This window comes from Mustela lutreola, chromosome 13, assembly GCF_030435805.1.
Source record: "Mustela lutreola isolate mMusLut2 chromosome 13, mMusLut2.pri, whole genome shotgun sequence".
NCBI lineage: Eukaryota > Metazoa > Chordata > Mammalia > Carnivora > Mustelidae > Mustela > Mustela lutreola.
This window is the reverse complement of record NC_081302.1, coordinates 32,039,056-32,056,789: the sequence shown is the minus strand read 5'-3', so window position 1 is coordinate 32,056,789 and position 17,734 is coordinate 32,039,056. Positions and strand designations below refer to the sequence as shown.

Below are 17,734 nucleotides of genomic sequence, written 5' to 3'. Positions count from 1 at the left end.
TGCAAATGACGGTGGACGTGACGTGAGTATGAATTTGGGGGTTACAAATAATGTTAGCAAGTAGGCAAATTCAAAATGCAGAATCCATGAAAAACAAGGATCAACACTGCTTTGCCCCTTACTGGGGAAAAAGTTCAAAGTTCTATAGCAAAAGATGTAGGTGAAAAGGAGGGTTAAAAAAGTTGGGGCCAATAATGCAGAATCCAGGAGTTCCACCTCAGACTTACTGAATCAAAATCTGCATTTCAGATTCCCCAGATGTTTGTATGCACATTCAAGTTTGAAAAGTGCTGCCTTCAATAGGATGATGGGTATATTCATGCCAGAGTGTGGAAGTTAAACCTTACAAAGATTAGGGGCCTATTACATAATATTTGTATGAGTATTTATGAGTCTGGGGGCATACTGGGACAGCCTCTCTAAGGTGAGGAATAATTTACCTCATCTTGCAATTCCGATTAATAGGGAAGAGGCAGAGGACTTGAGCCTCTCTGGCTTTCTGAGAGCAGCATATGCCACACTTGAAAATATAGCTGCAACACATTTATTGGGCAACATGGATGGCTGCCAGTTTGAGTGGGTCCCTGAGCAAGATAGTGCTCTGTAGAAAGTCTATGCTGAAATGCAAGCTGCTCACAGTTTGGCCCTATGTCTCAGCAGATCTGATGATACTATAGCGGCCCACGGTCAGTAAGGATGCTATGTGGAGTCTTAGGTAATCCTAACAAGAGAATCACAGTGCAGAGCCTCAAGGTTCTGGAGCAAGGCCATTCTCTGATAGTCTGTCATTTGGAAAGCAGCCCCTGGCACGCTGCTGAAAGCCTGGCCATACAACTCAGTATTATGCAACAATGACTGCTTATCATTAGCTGGACATTTCAGATTTACCAAGTCACTTATGGGTAGGTATAACAGCAATCTATCAGATAGATAAGGAGAGAAAGGAGTCAAAAGATTGAAAATTCCTTGGAGGTCAAAAAACTGTGGCCAGAAGGACATGAATGGGAGAGCTGGACATTCCTCAAGAAAGACAAACTCAGTATAATAAAATTACCTTTTTCCCACTTTTTTTTTTTTGAAATTTTATTTATTTATTTGTCAGAGAAAGAGAGAGAACCCAAGCAGGCAGGGAGAGCAAGTAGAAAAGGCAGGGAAAAACAGGCTCCCCAATGAGCGAGGAGCCTGACACTGGACTCAATTCTAGGACCTAGAATCATGACCTGAGCCAAAGGCAGTCACTTAACTGACTGAGCCACCTAGGGGTCCCTCTTTTTCTCACATCTAAATTCTCCTCTCCTGGAATGCCCTCTATTGGGTGCAGAGTAGCAGTATGCACTGGACCCCAGATCAAATCTATGGTTACCATTAACAATTCCTGCTCATCAAAGGGATACCTCCTTAAAGCAGTTTCTCTTTAATCTGTGCCTACCTCTCCGTCTCCATGGTTATTGCCTTAATTCTCTCAACATTTCACTCTTACACATATCCTACAATATTGACAATATTTCAGCATATCTGATGATTCTATTCGTTCCTCAAGTATTTATTGAGCATCTACTATGTATCAGACACTGGGTGAGGCTTTAGGGAAACAATGTGAAGAATTTAAAAAGACACTCCTGCAGACCTCATGGAATTTACAGATTGGTGGAGGAGAGAGATGAAAATCCTGTGTAAAATCCTTCCATGGTTCCTTGCTGTTTTCAGAATGAAGCCCGGATGTCCGGATGGGCTTGTCCCTTCTTACCTCTCCAGCATCACCTCTAACCTCAGCCCTTCAGTCTTTCTGGGTCTACAGCCACAGTGCATACTTTCCCTTCTTCAGAGCATCCTCCTCTCTGCTTGGCTAAAGTCTTAAGAGTTCACTATGTCTTTTTTTTTTTTTTTTTTTAAAGATTTTTATTTATTTATTTGACAGACAGAGATCTCAAGTAGGCAGAGAGGCAGGCAGAGAGAGAAGAGGAAGCAGGCTCCCCGTGGAGCTGAGAGCCAGATGCGGAGCTCGATTCCAGGACCCTGGGATCATGACCTGAGCCAAAGGCAGAGGCTTTAACCTACCGAGCCACTCAGGTGCCCAAGAGTTCACTCCAGGAGCTCCTGGGTGGCTCAGTAGGTTTAAGCCTCTGCCTTCGGCTCAGGTCACGATCTCAGGGTCCTGGGATCCAAGTACCGCCCCCCCCCCCCCCCCGCACTGGGCTCTCTGCTCGGTGCCCCCCCCCCCCCCCGCCTTCCTCGCTGCCTACTTGTGATCTCTGTCAAGTAAATAAATAAAATCTTTTTAAAAAGTTCACTCCATCTGTTTACCTTCTGCTGGAAGCCTCTGGACATACTCTCCCCCATCTAGCTGCACATCTCTGCAGTTCTATGCCTCATGCTACCACTATCACATATGTATCATACTTCACTGTGATTTTTCATTCTTCTGTCCACCTCTTCTACCCTATGGTGAATGCAGTCTGATTCTTAACTGATGCTTGGCATTTTTTTTTTTTTTTTAGACGTAACTGAATAGGTATTCAGAGGGCACAGTCCTTCCCCCCACACCCTCCGTCCCTTACCCCTGCCCCATTCTACAACATTAGAAAAGGCCAATATATCAACTGCACTGTGACAAAAGAGCTTTTGGGACAGGACTCCTGGGCATCCTGGCCTTCAGGGGTCTTGATGTGTGGGTGGCAGTCCCGTCTCGCCTCTCGGGCGCCCCCTAGCGCCTCCAGATGAAGCTGCAGGAATGGGAGGGCGCGGGCGAACATGCGGTCCCCGGCCCTTGCATGGCGCATGCGTAGCGCGCGAGCGCCTGCCTTGGATAGGAACAGTCCAAGTGAGAGGGGAGCTGGCTGTGGATTCAGGTTCTTTTTCCTTGGGTAGTAGGGAGGTGGCTTCTCTTCTCCTCTCCGATTGTATCTTAATTTGTAAGGCTTGAGTGTGGCTCTGCAGAGAGCAAGAAAGGGGCTAGAGTGTTGCCAAGCTCCGCTTCGTTCTTCAGCCCCCCTCCCGGGGTGGGGGCGGAGGGTTAGACGGTCCCAGGTCAAGAAGCGCGGGGGCGGAAGCGGCGGCGGCTGCGACGGCGGCGGCTGTCAGACCTGGAGAGGCGCCGGGCGCAGCGGCGATGGAGGGTCAGCGCTGGCTGCCGCTGGAGGCCAATCCCGAGGTGAGCGCGGCTCGGATCTGGGCCCGAGGCCGCGGGCAGGGGTCGAGGGAAGCGGGCCGCCGCGGCTAGTCGGGAGCAGTTTGTTTCTATAAATTGTGTTCTCTGTTTCATTTTCAGGTCACCAACCAGGTGAGTGAGGTGTCTGCCGCTCGCGACCCCGGAGCCCTCCCTGCCCGCCTGCATCTCGGCGCTCACTAGGAATCTGGAATTAGATTCCGTGAGGGCCCCTCTTGCTCTGCTTCTGACGAGTGTGCCCCCTCTACGGCGTGTGCCTCCCACCTGGCTCCTGGAGATGCTCCCCGCTGTCTCAGCCCCTCCTCTGGTCCCATTGCCCAGTCATCGCGTTTCCTGGGGTCTCCGGGTCTGAGGCTTGTGGCGTGTTGACCCTGTATTCCCATACCTCCTCCCTCTTCGTTTTACTCGTGCCGATTCCATCATTTCCCAACCCTTGGACCTTCTGGGTGACTAATTTGTCTACACTACCTGACTCCAAGCTTTGTAAACTCGCCCACCCAGTCCTTGTAATTTCATCCACCGCCTGCACTATGAAATCATCTTCCAATCATCTTCTCTTGCTCCATCAAGTCCCTTCTCTTCCCCGCCACGCCCCCTTTCTCTTCCAGTCTCTTAAAACTGGAATTCAGTTTTGCTTTGATACCACAGAAAGCGCACTAATGGAAACCCACGCCATTCTTTGCCCACCTGCCAGCCCTTGAACAGTCCTCTAGAGGGTATGGAAGGTTCAGGTTTGGGAAGGGAAAAGGGAACATCTCACAGCCGCTCCTTAAAAGAACAATAAGTGATACCCGGTATATAAACTTTTGATTTGCTCAGGTGTATTTTGTCTTAACCTGTTTTTCATTCTCAACAGCTCATTGACTTTTTACTGCCTTCTTACTTTATTATATGATATACTCCCCCACCCCCAACATGATCTTCTCTTTTCATCACCAAAGAATAATGATTCATCATGTACGTAATTGATTTTTGGTTTTCAAACCTTGTAGAAACCTTTCAAAAATTTCTTATATACCAAAAGTAGATAGAAATGCTTTATCTTAATGTTGAGACCAAATCCTTCATCTTATGCAGTTTATTTTATGCTTTCGGAATGACTCCAAACTCTTGTCTCTTTAGTAACCTAGAAACATGCAAAACTGAAAACCAGCATATATCGTTTATATTACTCTTTAGGTGGCATTCCCTGCCCATTATCATGTACATTTTCTTTAGTTTTCCACCTTTGAAATTTGCTGTTCATTTTTTCCTTGAAACATTTTGACCCTTTTGTAAAACAAATTGGGGGCCTGAAAAAAAATCAGTATTTGCAACTTCTGATTTAGAGCCAGAGGAAGGAGGTATTTTTTTTGACTTAATCCAAAATGATATTTACACCTTTTGTGAAAAATTAATTTACCATACATGTAGACTGTTCTTTTCCATTTATCTGTGTGTCGGTTCTTTTCTCAATACCACACTGTTTTGATTACTATAGTTTTGTAGTAAATCTTGAACTCAAATGGCGAGTATCCTCCTACTTTGTTCATTTTTGAAATTGTTTTTGGTTATTTTAGTTCCTTTGTCTTAGCATATAAATTTGAATCATCTTGTCAAGTTCTACAAAAAAATTGTGATTGTGATGGTGAATGTGTGTCTAAGTATATAGATTTAATTTGGGGAAAAAATTAACATCCTAAAAATATTGAGTCTTGTAACCCATCATTTACTTGGATAAGACCCAAGTAAAAGTAATCTTTTGTTACAGTTGTTTTGCCAAGTATGAGAGATAATGAAGTTGAATAGGTTTCACTGTATAGTAGGGGTCAGGAAGCCCAAGATAATATATATCTCATCATTTACTTGGGTCTTTCATTTCATTCAACAGTGTTTTATAGTTTTAGCATTTAAGTCTTGCATATATTTTATAAGATATATACTTGAATATTAATGATTTTCAGTACTGTTGTAAATGATATTGTTTTAAAATTTTTAATTTCTAATTGTTATGTATAGAGATGTGGTTGATTTATGTATGTTGACTTATATCCTACTACCTTGCTAAATTCACTTATTCTGGTGGCTTTTTTATGAATGTTTTGGGGCATTCTATATAGACCATCATATTGTCTGGGAATAGACCTTTTTATTTCTTCTTTTTCAATCTGTGTACTTTAATATTTCTTATTCCACTAGTTGGGACCTTCAGTACAAAGTTGACTAGAATGGAAAGAGAGGACATGCTTGTCTTGTACCAGACCTTGGGTGGAAAACATTTGATTTTTCATCATTTGGTATATTAATTGTAGGGTGTCAGTAAATACTTTTTCTCAGAGAAATTTACTTTTTTTCCTAGTTTGCTGAGAGTTATTACCATGAATCCGTGTTTGATTTTCTCAGACGACTTTTCTGCATCCCTTGAGAAGATTATTTAAGGAAGAAATAATACCAATTCTACATAAACATAGAAGAAAGAGGGAAACTTAGGAATTCATTTTAATGGCCAGCATTACTGGATAAGCCATAATATGAGTAACTGCAGACCAGTATCCCTCATGGGATCTAAAAATCTTCAACAAAATGTTAGCAAAGAGAATGTAGCAATGTGTGAAAAGGTTAATATTTCAAGACTAAGAAGTTTATGCAGGTATTGCAAAGCTAGTTCATCATTCCAAAGTCAATCAGTGTAATTAACCAACCATAAAACAGGCTAATGAACAAAACTATTTTTTAGATTATAATGTTATTTGTTAATAAGATATAAATTTATTCAGCTGTGATGCGATCCAGCCGCTACTGGACTTTTCCTAGGTAATCGTAATAAACTATAAAATGCATTCACTAAAAAACCCCCAAGACCAAAATGTACTTTTTCAATTAATTAATAATATTATTCACATAATATATTATAAATAATAATACCTTTTATAATATTCATATAATAGAAATAATATCTTTTATAAGAGGGAGCTGGTTATTCTGGTGATTAAAATATTCATGGTTTTCTGTTTTTCATTTCAGTGTGAAGATAGACAATAAACAAGTAAGCAAACAATTAGCAATTGTTTTAAGTACAATGAAAAAAATTAATAGGATACTGTTTCTCCATTAGGAGAAACATAATAGGTTGGATGGTGACAGGAGACCATTCTGAGGTGACATAAACAGGGAAAAGATGTTATTTTAGTGTATGATTCTTTCCTATTTCTGGCTTGCTTTGATATGGTTCAATTTGTTTTAAAGAAGTAATATGCTTTTAGGGAAGAATGGCCAGATATCTAAGAAGTGATTAGTTCTAACCAAATTTTTGTGTTTTTTTTCTTTATTGTCTATATATTAGTGACAAAACTGAGGGTAGAAAAGGAATATAAATTTAATAACTGACTTAGAATTTGGAGAATTAATAAATTAAACCATAGATACACCCCAATAGCATCTATCCCCAGACTCCCTATTTCCCTAACTTAAAGGAATCTTAGGCCTTTTACTTGTTACAGTTTGATAGTTGCATATTATTGTACTCTTAATTTGAGCAAGTACTATTTTATGTTTTAATGGTACCTAGTTTGTAGAAGAATGATCAATCCATATTTACTATATGGAGAACATTATTAAATGTCAGATACTAACTAGTAACCATGTGTCTCTGTAGATATGGTAAGCAATGATTTTTCTTATTGATTAATATGCTGTTATTCCCTTTTAAGGATATTTTGTCATGTTGCAGGTAAGACTTACCTGGAATAAAATCAGTTAAGTGATAGAAAAAATTATTCTCATTTAACTCATTTCTCCTATTTCTGCATCTAGCCATTATTACTAATACATGTTTATTAGTAGTAATGTCAAGCAAGTACTAAATAAGTAAAATTTCCGTTAGAACCTAAATCATTAACAATTTAGTAATAAGGCAGAATCTGTTGTTGCCATGAGCAGGCCGTTAAAGACTGGAGAAAGTGGCTTTAGAACAAATTTAAAAGGAAAGTGAATATTATTTTTCTATTTTCTTAAATTTCTAAAATCAGAGTTTTTATTATTTGTCACCTAAAAGGAGGAAGAATTCCCTATAAATTAGGGGTAGAAGGTAACAATTTTTCATGTAGAGAAATCTAACTTGTGTGCAAAAACCTGGAGAGTAGAGGTGGTTATAGACCCTTTGAGAATGTAGACTTTGTAGCTAAAGTTAGAGAACAAGATACAGAAAAAGAGACTTCAGACAGTAAAAAACGAGGCTAGAAAAGTAAATAGGGATGAGAGCATCCAGAGCTCTGCATGTGGGTTCTGGTAGTGTGTGCTTAAAAAATCATGTAAACTCTCAGACTCCATGTTCTCAACTGGTAAAAGGATTTAATAAAAGCTACCTTGCCTGTTGCAATAATGGTGAAGGACTTAAAGCCTTTAGCGTGGTTTCTGATACATGATAGCTTTTAAAAATATTTAAAAATAATTTTAAATTTATTTGGTGGAAAATTTTATCATTGGACCATAGAATAAAAAAAATAAGTGACCTAAGGATCATGAGAGAGCATGCACGAGGAGCAGGGGGAGGGACAGAGTGAGAGAGACAAGCAGACTCCCTGTTAGCAGGGAGCCAGACACAGGGCTCCATCCCAGGATCCTGAGATCATGACCTGAGCTGAAGTCAGACACTTAACTGACTGAGCCAGCCAGGTGCTCCTAAAGTACCCCTTCTCATTTTTCTTGACTGGCCAAAATTTTAATGGCATTCTGAAAGTTTAGTGAGCTTATCAGTCAGAATTTTGTTATTTTATTATCCAATGTTTAGAAAAGCCAAAAATATGGTATTCGAGGTTATAATACCATTTAGCCTGCTCGATGCAAACTGGATGCTTCTAATTGTGTAGAGATGGCTTTGCAAATGCATATAAAGAATACTCTGTGGGCAGTCTGGAGAGATTTATTTTGGAGTAGTTTTAAGATTGTTATTTTGAGTTTTCTCCCAGTTTTGTAAATTTAACTAAAATACATATGTGTGTCAGTTCTATAGCTTTTTGTAACTTACAAACTATATATACCTATTGTGAAAATAACACATTTTTTAAAAACTGGAAAATAAAAGTTGAATTCACACCACCCAAGCTAACTGCAGTCAATATTTTAGAGAATTTCCATTCAGTCTTTCTCTATTTGCATAGGGTAATTTTAAACGCAGGTTTTGTTTTTGTCTTAATAATCAATGTAGGACAGCTTCATGATTAAAAAAAAAAGTAAGAGGTGAAAGTTAAAAGCCTTCTTCCTCACCCTTTCTCAACTTCCCAGAGGTAGTTACTATTAATAGCTGCCTTTGTTCTTTTTATTTGTGTGGTGACTTCCTATGTGAATCTTACAGAAATCTGGTCAGAGGGTGCAACTAATATTCTTGATAATGACGGAATTTTTTTTGTATCAATCTCATTTGATTAGTAATATGAGTAAAAAGTTTTAAAAAGTGTGATTCCAGTTAAAATTTAGCCCTTTGTATGTTAATTTAGTCGTTCATTCCTCAGTTTGTTACTTACCAATCTCACTAGAGTTGCTGCCCTAGATCTTGGTATTTTCATACTTAACAACTTTGGTTGCTGTGGAGCCAGTTGAGAAAAAGGCTTCTACTTCACAGAAATTGGCCAGTCTTGTCCACACTGTCACTAAAATATTTAAGTCTTACTTGCTGTTTGTGGCACAGATGTGAAATTACTCTGTTATGTGTACCATCTTGTTTTATAATTTTATGACAGCATGACTTTTTGGGGTATATAAAATTAAATAATTTAAATCCTCTCATCGGGGTTCATGATACTTTTCCTTTTAGAGGTCTCAATCCTGGGCAGGTAGTATTCTCCCAACCAAGTACTAACCAGGCATGACGCTGCTTAGCTTCTGAGATCAGGCAAGATCGGGGTGCGTTCAGGATGGTATGGTTGTAGACTGGGCAGGTACTATTCTGAGTTGATTAAATGAATGCCTGGTTTTAGATTAGGCAAATATATTTTTTCCATCTATTTAACATGACACAAATAAAAATGAACATATTTTAAATACATGTCCAGAGCTTAATGGACATATATAGACATAGAGATGGCAAGATTATCTGTTAAAATAGAGATATAATCTTCAGTTCAACAAGTAAAACTTTAGTGTCTTTGGTTTAGCCAGGCACAGTGCTAGGGGATGGGATTAAAAAAATGAATAAGACACCGTTCCTTCCCTTGACTTTGTCAGTTTTAATTGTTTTGGTTTCTACATAAAACTGAATTTTGAGAAGGGCATCAACTAAGAATTTTAGAGAAAGTGGAGAATGGAGAGAAAATTAGTTTGGAGTGAGGGGAATCAGATGAAGAATAGGTATAATATAAAGGAATGCATTGATTTTTGTGACCCCAGACTGTTGGAGGGCATGTGACTTGATTAACTTAATTAGGTGTTGAGCACATTCTACCAAGAGATGTTTTTTAAATTCCATATATTTCTTATTAAATGTATCTAGGACCTTATTTTTGACCAACCATATTATCATTAATTAGAGTTTCTTCACCAGGCAGAGAAGGAGACTGACTAGCTATTTAATTAGGAAGGCCTTTTCTTATAGAACCTGACTGTATGAGACGAATGGCACGGTTTATGTAACATGGCATTGTTTCTGTTGGTTTTGCAAGATCTCAGCTGATAGTCCAGGTACATGCGATCATTCTTCAGGGAGAAGTACCCAAGGCACTGTCTTATTTTCAAATTTTAGACAATGTTAGGTCAATAGGTATGTGTGTATATATATCTATATATATATACACACACATATTATATATATATGTTTTGATCTAACATTGTCAATATGTTTTTGACAATATGTTACCTATTGACCTAACAATATGTGTTTTATATATATATACACATATATATACACGTGTTACCTACTGACCTAACATTGTTTAAATATATATTCTTTCTCTAATATATATATTAGAGAAAGAGAGAGAAAGAGAGTGCTCAGAGAGGGGAGGAAGGGGCAGAGGGCAAGGGAGAGAGAGAGACTCCTAAGCAGACTCCATGCTCAGCGCAACGCCCAACTTGGGGCTTGATCTCACAATGCTGAGATCATGACCTGAGCTGAAATCAAGAATTGGACGCTTAACTGAACTGAGCCACTCAGGCACCCCATTAATTTATATTCTTGAAGTAAGATATAATGGCCCACTTTTTAGAGGGGGAGGGGCAGAGAGAGAAGGAGAATCTTAAACAGTCTCCACGCCCAGCGGGGAGCCCCAAATGGGGTTCAGTCTCATAATCCTGAGATCATGAGCTGAAAAGAAGAGTCAATGTCAAACAACTGAGCCACCAGGTGTCCCGTGATGCATTTTTAATATGATTTTTTTCCTGTCTGCTTTTTTTTCTGTTGTATAAACCTTATTTTGTAATGGTTTACTTTTATTTATTTATTTATTTTTAAGATTTTGCTTATTTACTTGACAGACAGAGATCACAAGTAGGCAGAAAGGCAGACACAGAGAGAGGAGTAAGTAGGCTCCCCGCTGAGCAGGGAGCCCAATTTGGGGCTCAATCCCAGGACCTTGGGATCATAACCTGAGCCGAAGGCAGAGGCTTTAATCCTTTGAGCCACCTAGGTGCCCCAGTGATCGTTTACTTTTATAAATCAATAGCTTCATTCAACACAAATACTTATTAAGACTTCACTGTGAAATTGACATCATTCTCATTATTTTTTCTCTCTGCAATAGATTAGGGTCTGACATTTTATTTTCCTATGAAATCTTAAGAGTTTAAAAAATCACTAATCTTTTGTTACAGTTGTTTTGCCAAGTATGAGAGATAATGAAGTTGAATAGGTTTCACTGTATAGTAGGGGTCAGGAAGCCCATAGTTTACTTCTCATATCAAGGATTTTCTGGTGTTCATATAATCACTGGGCTTTTTTGGCTTTATGTACTTTTTGCTCATTGATATAATTTGTGATAAATGTCTGTCTTAAACCTCAAGCATCATCTTTGGTAAGTGGATAAACTGTGTTTATCATCTAATATAATTCTTTATTTGCTAGGACTTAAATACACCTTAAAAATCATATATTGGGAATGAGTTTAACATATCAACCAAACTAATTTGTAGTGTTTGGTGAAGTCCTGGTTTATTATGTTTAATCCCAAAGTAATAGATTTTGAAAAAAAGAATTTTGCTTAATATATTATAAAATTTCAATGTTTCTTTCTCTCTCTTTTTTTAAGATTTTTATTAATTTATTTGACAGAGATCACAAGTAGGCAGAGAGGCAGGCAGAGAGAGAGAGAGGAGGAAGCAGGCTCCCTGTTGAGCAGAGCGCCTGATGTGAGACTCAATCCCAGGACCCTGGGATCACGACCTGAGCTGAAGGCAGAGGCTTTAACCCACTGAGCCACCCAGGCGCCCCAAAATTTTAATTTTTCTTAATTAGTATAAATATATTGCTATTTCCTCCCACCCTGTTCATGGAAAACCTGCTTTACTTCATTCTTACCAAACATCATTAATAATCGTACCTTTCATTCTCTTTTATGTATTAGATACTCAGTAATACATGTTCATTATTTCTCTGTTAACACTACAATTTTTGTTTATTTTCACCTTTTACCAGTTTCTCAAACAATTAGGTCTACATCCTAACTGGCAGTTTGTTGATGTATATGGAATGGATCCTGAACTCCTTAGCATGGTACCAAGACCGGTGTGTGCAGTGTTACTTCTCTTCCCTATTACAGAAAAGGTAATTGTTGACTAAGATAATAAAGTTGCTGGTAAATGTAATGTTCTCTTTCGATGTTGAATTAAAAACATGCTCTTCTTTAAGAACAGATGACTCCCTTATATAAAATTAAGGAAATCTAAAAGACATCTTAAAGGCCTAATTTTATTAAAGAGATGATATTTAGATTTTGATTTATAGATTGACAATGAAGTGCTGATTTAGATTTTTTTTTTTAAAGATTTTATTTATTTGACAGAGATCACAAGTAGGCAGAGAGGCAGGCAGAGAGAGTGAGAGGAGGAAGCAGGCTCCCCATGGAGCAGAGAGCCCGATGTGGGGCTCAATTTCAGGACCCTGGGACCATGACCTGAGCCGAAGGCAGAGGCTTTAACCCACTGAGCCACCCAGGCGCCCCCCCTTTTTTTTTTTTTTTTAAAGATTACGCTGAGTTAGATTTTAACTTGACTGGTTTTCTTCTTTTATAAAATATGATTAGTTTGCCTCAGCATGTTTTGATATCACTTTTAATCACATTTTGTTGTATCTACTTTAGAAATGTAAGGTACTGGAATAATCTTAAATCTGTCTTAGAGAAGGCATGAATAAAGAATATTCACAATTTCAGTATATAAAATATGTAATTGTTTCCAATATATGTAAAAAAGAAGTCTTTAAGGAGGTAGGTATAACTAATGACAGGGGTTATATTATTTTCAGAATAAACTCAGTATGTTTGGAAATCATTAAGTTTAAATACAGCTTAATTGGCAGATTTAGGATGTGTTGGGGATTATAATTAGCTTTTCTTAGGGTTCTGTATTTAATTTCATACCTCCATACTTCAGGCCTTTCTTCTAAAATGTCTAGATATATGCATTATGGAGGCAGAAATTTTAAGTTCATTTTATTTTATTTTATTTTTTTAAAGATTTTACTTATTTATCTGACAGAGAGAAAGAGATCACAAGTAGTCAGAGAGGCAGGTAGAGAGAGAAGGGGAAGCAGGCTCCCCACTGAGCAGAGAACCCGATGCGGGGCTCAATTCCAGGACCCTGAGACCACAACCCGAGCCAAAGCCAGAGGCCTAACCCACTGCACCACCCAGGCGCCCCTTTTAAGTTCATTTTAAAACAGCTTTTGAGTTCATATCCTTCTGATTTTTTCTGATTTTTATTTTAAATTTAGAAACAACAGGATGAAGTCAGTAGTTGTGAAAAATGAGGAAGTAAATGGAAAGATGTGGGAGAAGTGAAGTATTGATGACTTGGTAAATACATGCTCAGGTCATCTTATTTTTCAGGAATGAATGGAGCCAGGTCTCACAGTCAGTAAGAATTAGGCTTTGTTCAGTCCTAGAAATTCCTGGATAATTTTCTTTATGCCAAAACTAATTAGCCTCAATTCAATATAAATTAAAAATACTGAAATACTTCTCTTTTCTACTTAAGGTTCTATAAAACAAATTAATTAAGGAAGGGATTTTTATTCATATTTGCTGTTTATAATATAGGAACTCAAAGTTAGAAATTTCTTGTTGATTATCCATTATTAGACTGAACTAGTTTTAATGGTAAGGCTGTAATTATTCTGAAATTTGAGAAGGCATTAGGACGCTTAAGTTTACTCTTAGTCCAGCTTTATTGTAATTAATTAATTTTTTTTTAATTACTAAAATAAGCCAGTAGATAGCTATCCCAGGATAGCTATCCCTTACTCCAATTGTAAGGAACAATAAAAATAAAAGAAAACAGCTGCTTAAAGCTTAGGATTTCTTAGTTGGTGTGATACAAATGTGAGTTTATGATCTGAATTGGAAATTTCCCAAAACATTGAGTTTAATGATCTATCTTTCTTTTAAAGTTTCTTCTTATTTTTAAAATTTTTTAATTCACTTTTTAAAGTTAAAGAATAAACTGGATTGGTCTCCTTCATTTAGTGGGTCTTTAGTATTTTTAAAAAAGCCTGTTGTCCTTATCAATTGGACTCTTCATTTAGTAGATCACCAGTACTGAAAAGCTCATTGTGCCTACTGCTAGAAAGAACACAAATTCTCAAATACTGAAGTGGAGAATATAATGGCATCTACCACTTCAGGATCTCTCTTACAATTTGGTATATTCTTATTCCATTCATAAGTGATATATTAAAGTCACTCAAAAGATATCTAGTGGATATTTGAGGAATATGAAGTGTTTCCGGCTTCTGTGTTCTTTTTTCTTTTTAATATTTATTTGAGTGAGAGGGAGAGAGAGAGAGAGAGAGTGAAAGAGAGCGTGAGCAGAGGGGAGCGGCAGAAGGAGAGAGAAACAGACTCCCCAGTAAGCAGGGAGTCTGATGCAGGGCTCTATCCCAGGACCTCAAGATCACGACCTGAGCCCAAGGCAGGTGCTTAATTGGCTGAGCTACCCAGGCGCCCCTTAAACCTTAAACCTTTTTTTTTTGTAATCTATCGGAGAGAGAGAATGCACATATGCACATGAGTGGATGGGGAGGGGCAGAGGGAGAGAGAGAATCTAACCAGGCTCTGCCTAGTGCAGAGCCTGACGCTGGGCTCCCTCTCATGGACCTTTAGACCATGAGTTGAGTCAAAATCAGGAGTCACCCAGGTGCCCCTATAAAGTAGATATTTTAAAAACATAAATGAGAATCATATTAATATATATTGACCTAGAACCACCGTATAATCATGGACAAATTTCTGAGTTGGAATATGTAAATCTATTTTGTTCTTTGTAAGTGCTTTATAGTATTCCATTAAGATATGCCATAGTATGTTAACCAAACCCCTATTGATGAATAGTTAGAAGTGTCCCAGTTTTATGTTTTTTTTTTAAGATTTTATTATTTATTTTACAGAGAGAGATTACAAGTAGGCAGAGAGGCAGACAGAGAGAGAGAGGAGGAAGCAGGCTCCCTGCTGAGCAGAGAGTCTGATGTGGGGCCCTGAGATCATGACCTGAGCCAAAGGCAGCAGCTTAACCCACTGAGCCACCCAGGCGCCCCCCGTTTTATGTTTGATTTTCTTTTTTTTTTTTTTTTTAAGATTTTATTTGACAGAGAGATAGAGAGCACAAGTAGGCAGAATGGCAGACAGAGGGAGAGGGAGAAGCAGGCTCTCCACAGAGCAGGGAGCCTGATGTGGGACTCAATCCCAGGACCCTGGGATCATGACCTGAGCCAAAGGCAGCCGCTTAACCAACTGAGCTACCCAGGAGCCCCTATGTTCGATTTCTTTTTAATGTATTATTTTCATATTTAGACTATTGACTTTTTTTTAATAGTATGAAGTATTCAGAACAGAAGAGGAGGAAAAAATAAAATCTCAAGGACAAGATGTTACATCATCAGTATATTTCATGAAGCAAACAATCAGCAATGCCTGTGGAACAATTGGACTGATCCATGCTATTGCCAACAATAAAGACAAGATGCACTTTGGTAAATGATTTTATATTACTGTTTATCCCCTCACCCCCACCCAAGTTAAAAGTTAACCTATTGAGCAGTAGGTGGTGCTATAGTTCTCTCTTTTCAAGTATTAAAGGAAACCTTTTCCTCTCTCCTTTCTTTTATAGTGGGAAGTATTGTGTAGAAGAAATACTAATCTTTCCCATTCTTTTATATGACCCATGAACAAACAAAATTCTATCATTTATCCAAGTTTTCTTACATTCCCAATTTACCAGTGAAGAAGTTTTTACCTGAAAAAGTTAACATGCTTCTAGTATTTTCATGTATCAGTGAGATAGCAAACCTTCTCAATTTGATCTTTTTTAAAATTCTCAGAATCTGGATCAACCTTGAAAAAATTCCTCGAGGAGTCCGTGTCAATGAGTCCTGAAGAACGAGCCAGATATCTAGAGAACTATGACGTCGGTACCTTCTTTCTGTCTCAATCTCAGTTATGGGCAAAGTTTTGTGGGATTGTAGATTCTGTTTGGGGGTTTGTCTTAAAACTATAGTTTTGAGCACTTACGGTTTTGTTGTGTCATTACCTGAAATATCCATAAATATTGATAAATTGCCACTTTTCTACATCCAGAGCTGAATTAGAGAAAAAAGTTTTATTGACAAATTTTAAAAATGTTTTATGATTGGCTATTGCTTACCATTCCCTATAATATATATATGCCTGCCAATACTCTATTTGTTTTTCACTGGGAATCTGAAACAAGGCTGAAGACCAATGGAAAAAGCAAAAGTTTAATGGTAGATTCTAGACCACACTTTGGTTCTCTTATGCTCTTATTAATGTTTTTGCATGTGTGAAGACACAAGCCATAATCTACTTTTAAATAATTGTACAATTTCGTAGAATTGTTTTAGAGTGGCATTTAAATTTTATTGGCTTTGAAATCTATTTTTCTTTTGAGGTTCTTTTTACCTTTTAGTAACACTATTACGTAGATGGTAAATTCTCTAAAATTAGAAGCAGTGTGGTATACAGATTATTTGGCTAGAAAAATGACTTGAACAGAGTTTGTGCCCAGTAAAGTCATTGATTTGATTATGTTGTTTTAGCATTTTTATATACTTCAATTATCTTAATTTTTTTCTTTAAAAAACCTATAGATCTCATAAAATATCTTTATTTTCCACAAAAGTACAATAAACAACATAAAAATCACCAGTAATCCCACCAATGACAGGTAGCCACCATTAGTCATATTTTTTATAGGGAGTATATATGTATATACACAATTTTTTAAAACAAAAATTTGATCACACTGTAATACTGTTTTATAACTTGCTTTTTTCACTTAACTTATCACAAACGTATTACATACCAGTAAGTATATATTTGACATCATCATTTAATGGCTGCATAGCTTTCCATTGAGCAGTATTTTATTTCACCAATAAATTATTGTTGGAAATTTAATATTTTTCCTCTTTATTCACCATTTAAAAAATACTACAAGGTATATTATTGTAGCGAAATCTTTGCAAATATCCTTAATTATATATACTTATGTACAGTTACGTGTAAATCAACTCCTAGAACAGAAATTGCTGGATCCAACAGTTTGCATGTTTTTAAGGCTTTGACACTTACTGCCAAATTGCCATTCATAAAGGTAATTTCACCCCAAATTTACTACTTTTGCCTATTTTCTTCATCTTTGCTAATAGTGGGTATTGTAAGGGCTTTTTTTTTTTTTTTTAAGTTTAGAAAGCTAAAATCTCTAGTTTCTGATAAGTGCATGCTTTTTGCTCCCCATTTGAAACTGCTGACTGAAGCTGCATGATTAAGCATAACTATAGCCAGAGCTGCAGAGGAGCATGTAACCTGGAGAAACAGATGAGATAAGCTTTTTCCGTCTCTATCTGTGAGATGCTTACTTTATTCTAGTCCCAGTTGAATAAAGTGTTAAGGTGTCAGTTCTTTTTCTTTTTTTTTTAAAGATTTTATTTATTTATTTGACACAGATTACAGTAGGCAGGGAGATAGGCAGAGAGAGAGGTGGAAGCAGGCTCCCCACTGAGAATGAGAACCTGATTCGGGGCTCGATCCCAGGACCCTAGGATCATGACCTGAGCCAAAGGCAGAGGCTCAACCCACTGAGCCACCCAGGCGCCCTAGTGCCCAAGACGTCAGTTCTAACAAATAATTTAAATGACTCCCACTTCACATCTGGAAATGACAAGTAATCAGATCGTCTCTTTCCTAAGTCTTCAGGGATTTGTGTGTTGGAAAGTAGAGAATTCATTTGGTTACCCAGAAATCATTCTTTAATATTAAACTCTTTCTAATTTTCTTCCAATTTGTTATCTCTTAACAAAGCTTTAGGTGTTAGAATTTAGCATTGTTGTTTTCTTTTAAAAATTTGGATATAATCACTTTTTCCAGTTAA

General features: G+C 37.6%; 1 protein-coding gene across 5 annotated transcripts in view; it reads left to right on the top strand.

The window, feature by feature from the left end:
• UCHL3 (ubiquitin C-terminal hydrolase L3) overlaps positions 1 to 17,734 on the top strand; it is a 114,449-nt gene that overhangs the window by 52,837 nt on the left and 43,878 nt on the right. The window contains exons 1-4 of one of the 5 annotated variants that reach the window (XM_059144342.1): positions 2,817 to 3,151; positions 11,769 to 11,897; positions 15,161 to 15,317; positions 15,666 to 15,751. In XM_059144342.1, coding sequence (XP_059000325.1) covers positions 3,110 to 3,151; positions 11,769 to 11,897; positions 15,161 to 15,317; positions 15,666 to 15,751 — 414 coding nt within the window. In that variant the 5' untranslated portion in view covers positions 2,817 to 3,109. Of the gene's footprint in view, positions 1 to 2,816; positions 3,152 to 11,768; positions 11,898 to 15,160; positions 15,318 to 15,665; positions 15,752 to 17,734 lie in introns of those variants that run through there. The other 4 variants (XM_059144343.1, XM_059144345.1, XM_059144347.1 and 1 more) reach the window with 4 other exon arrangements.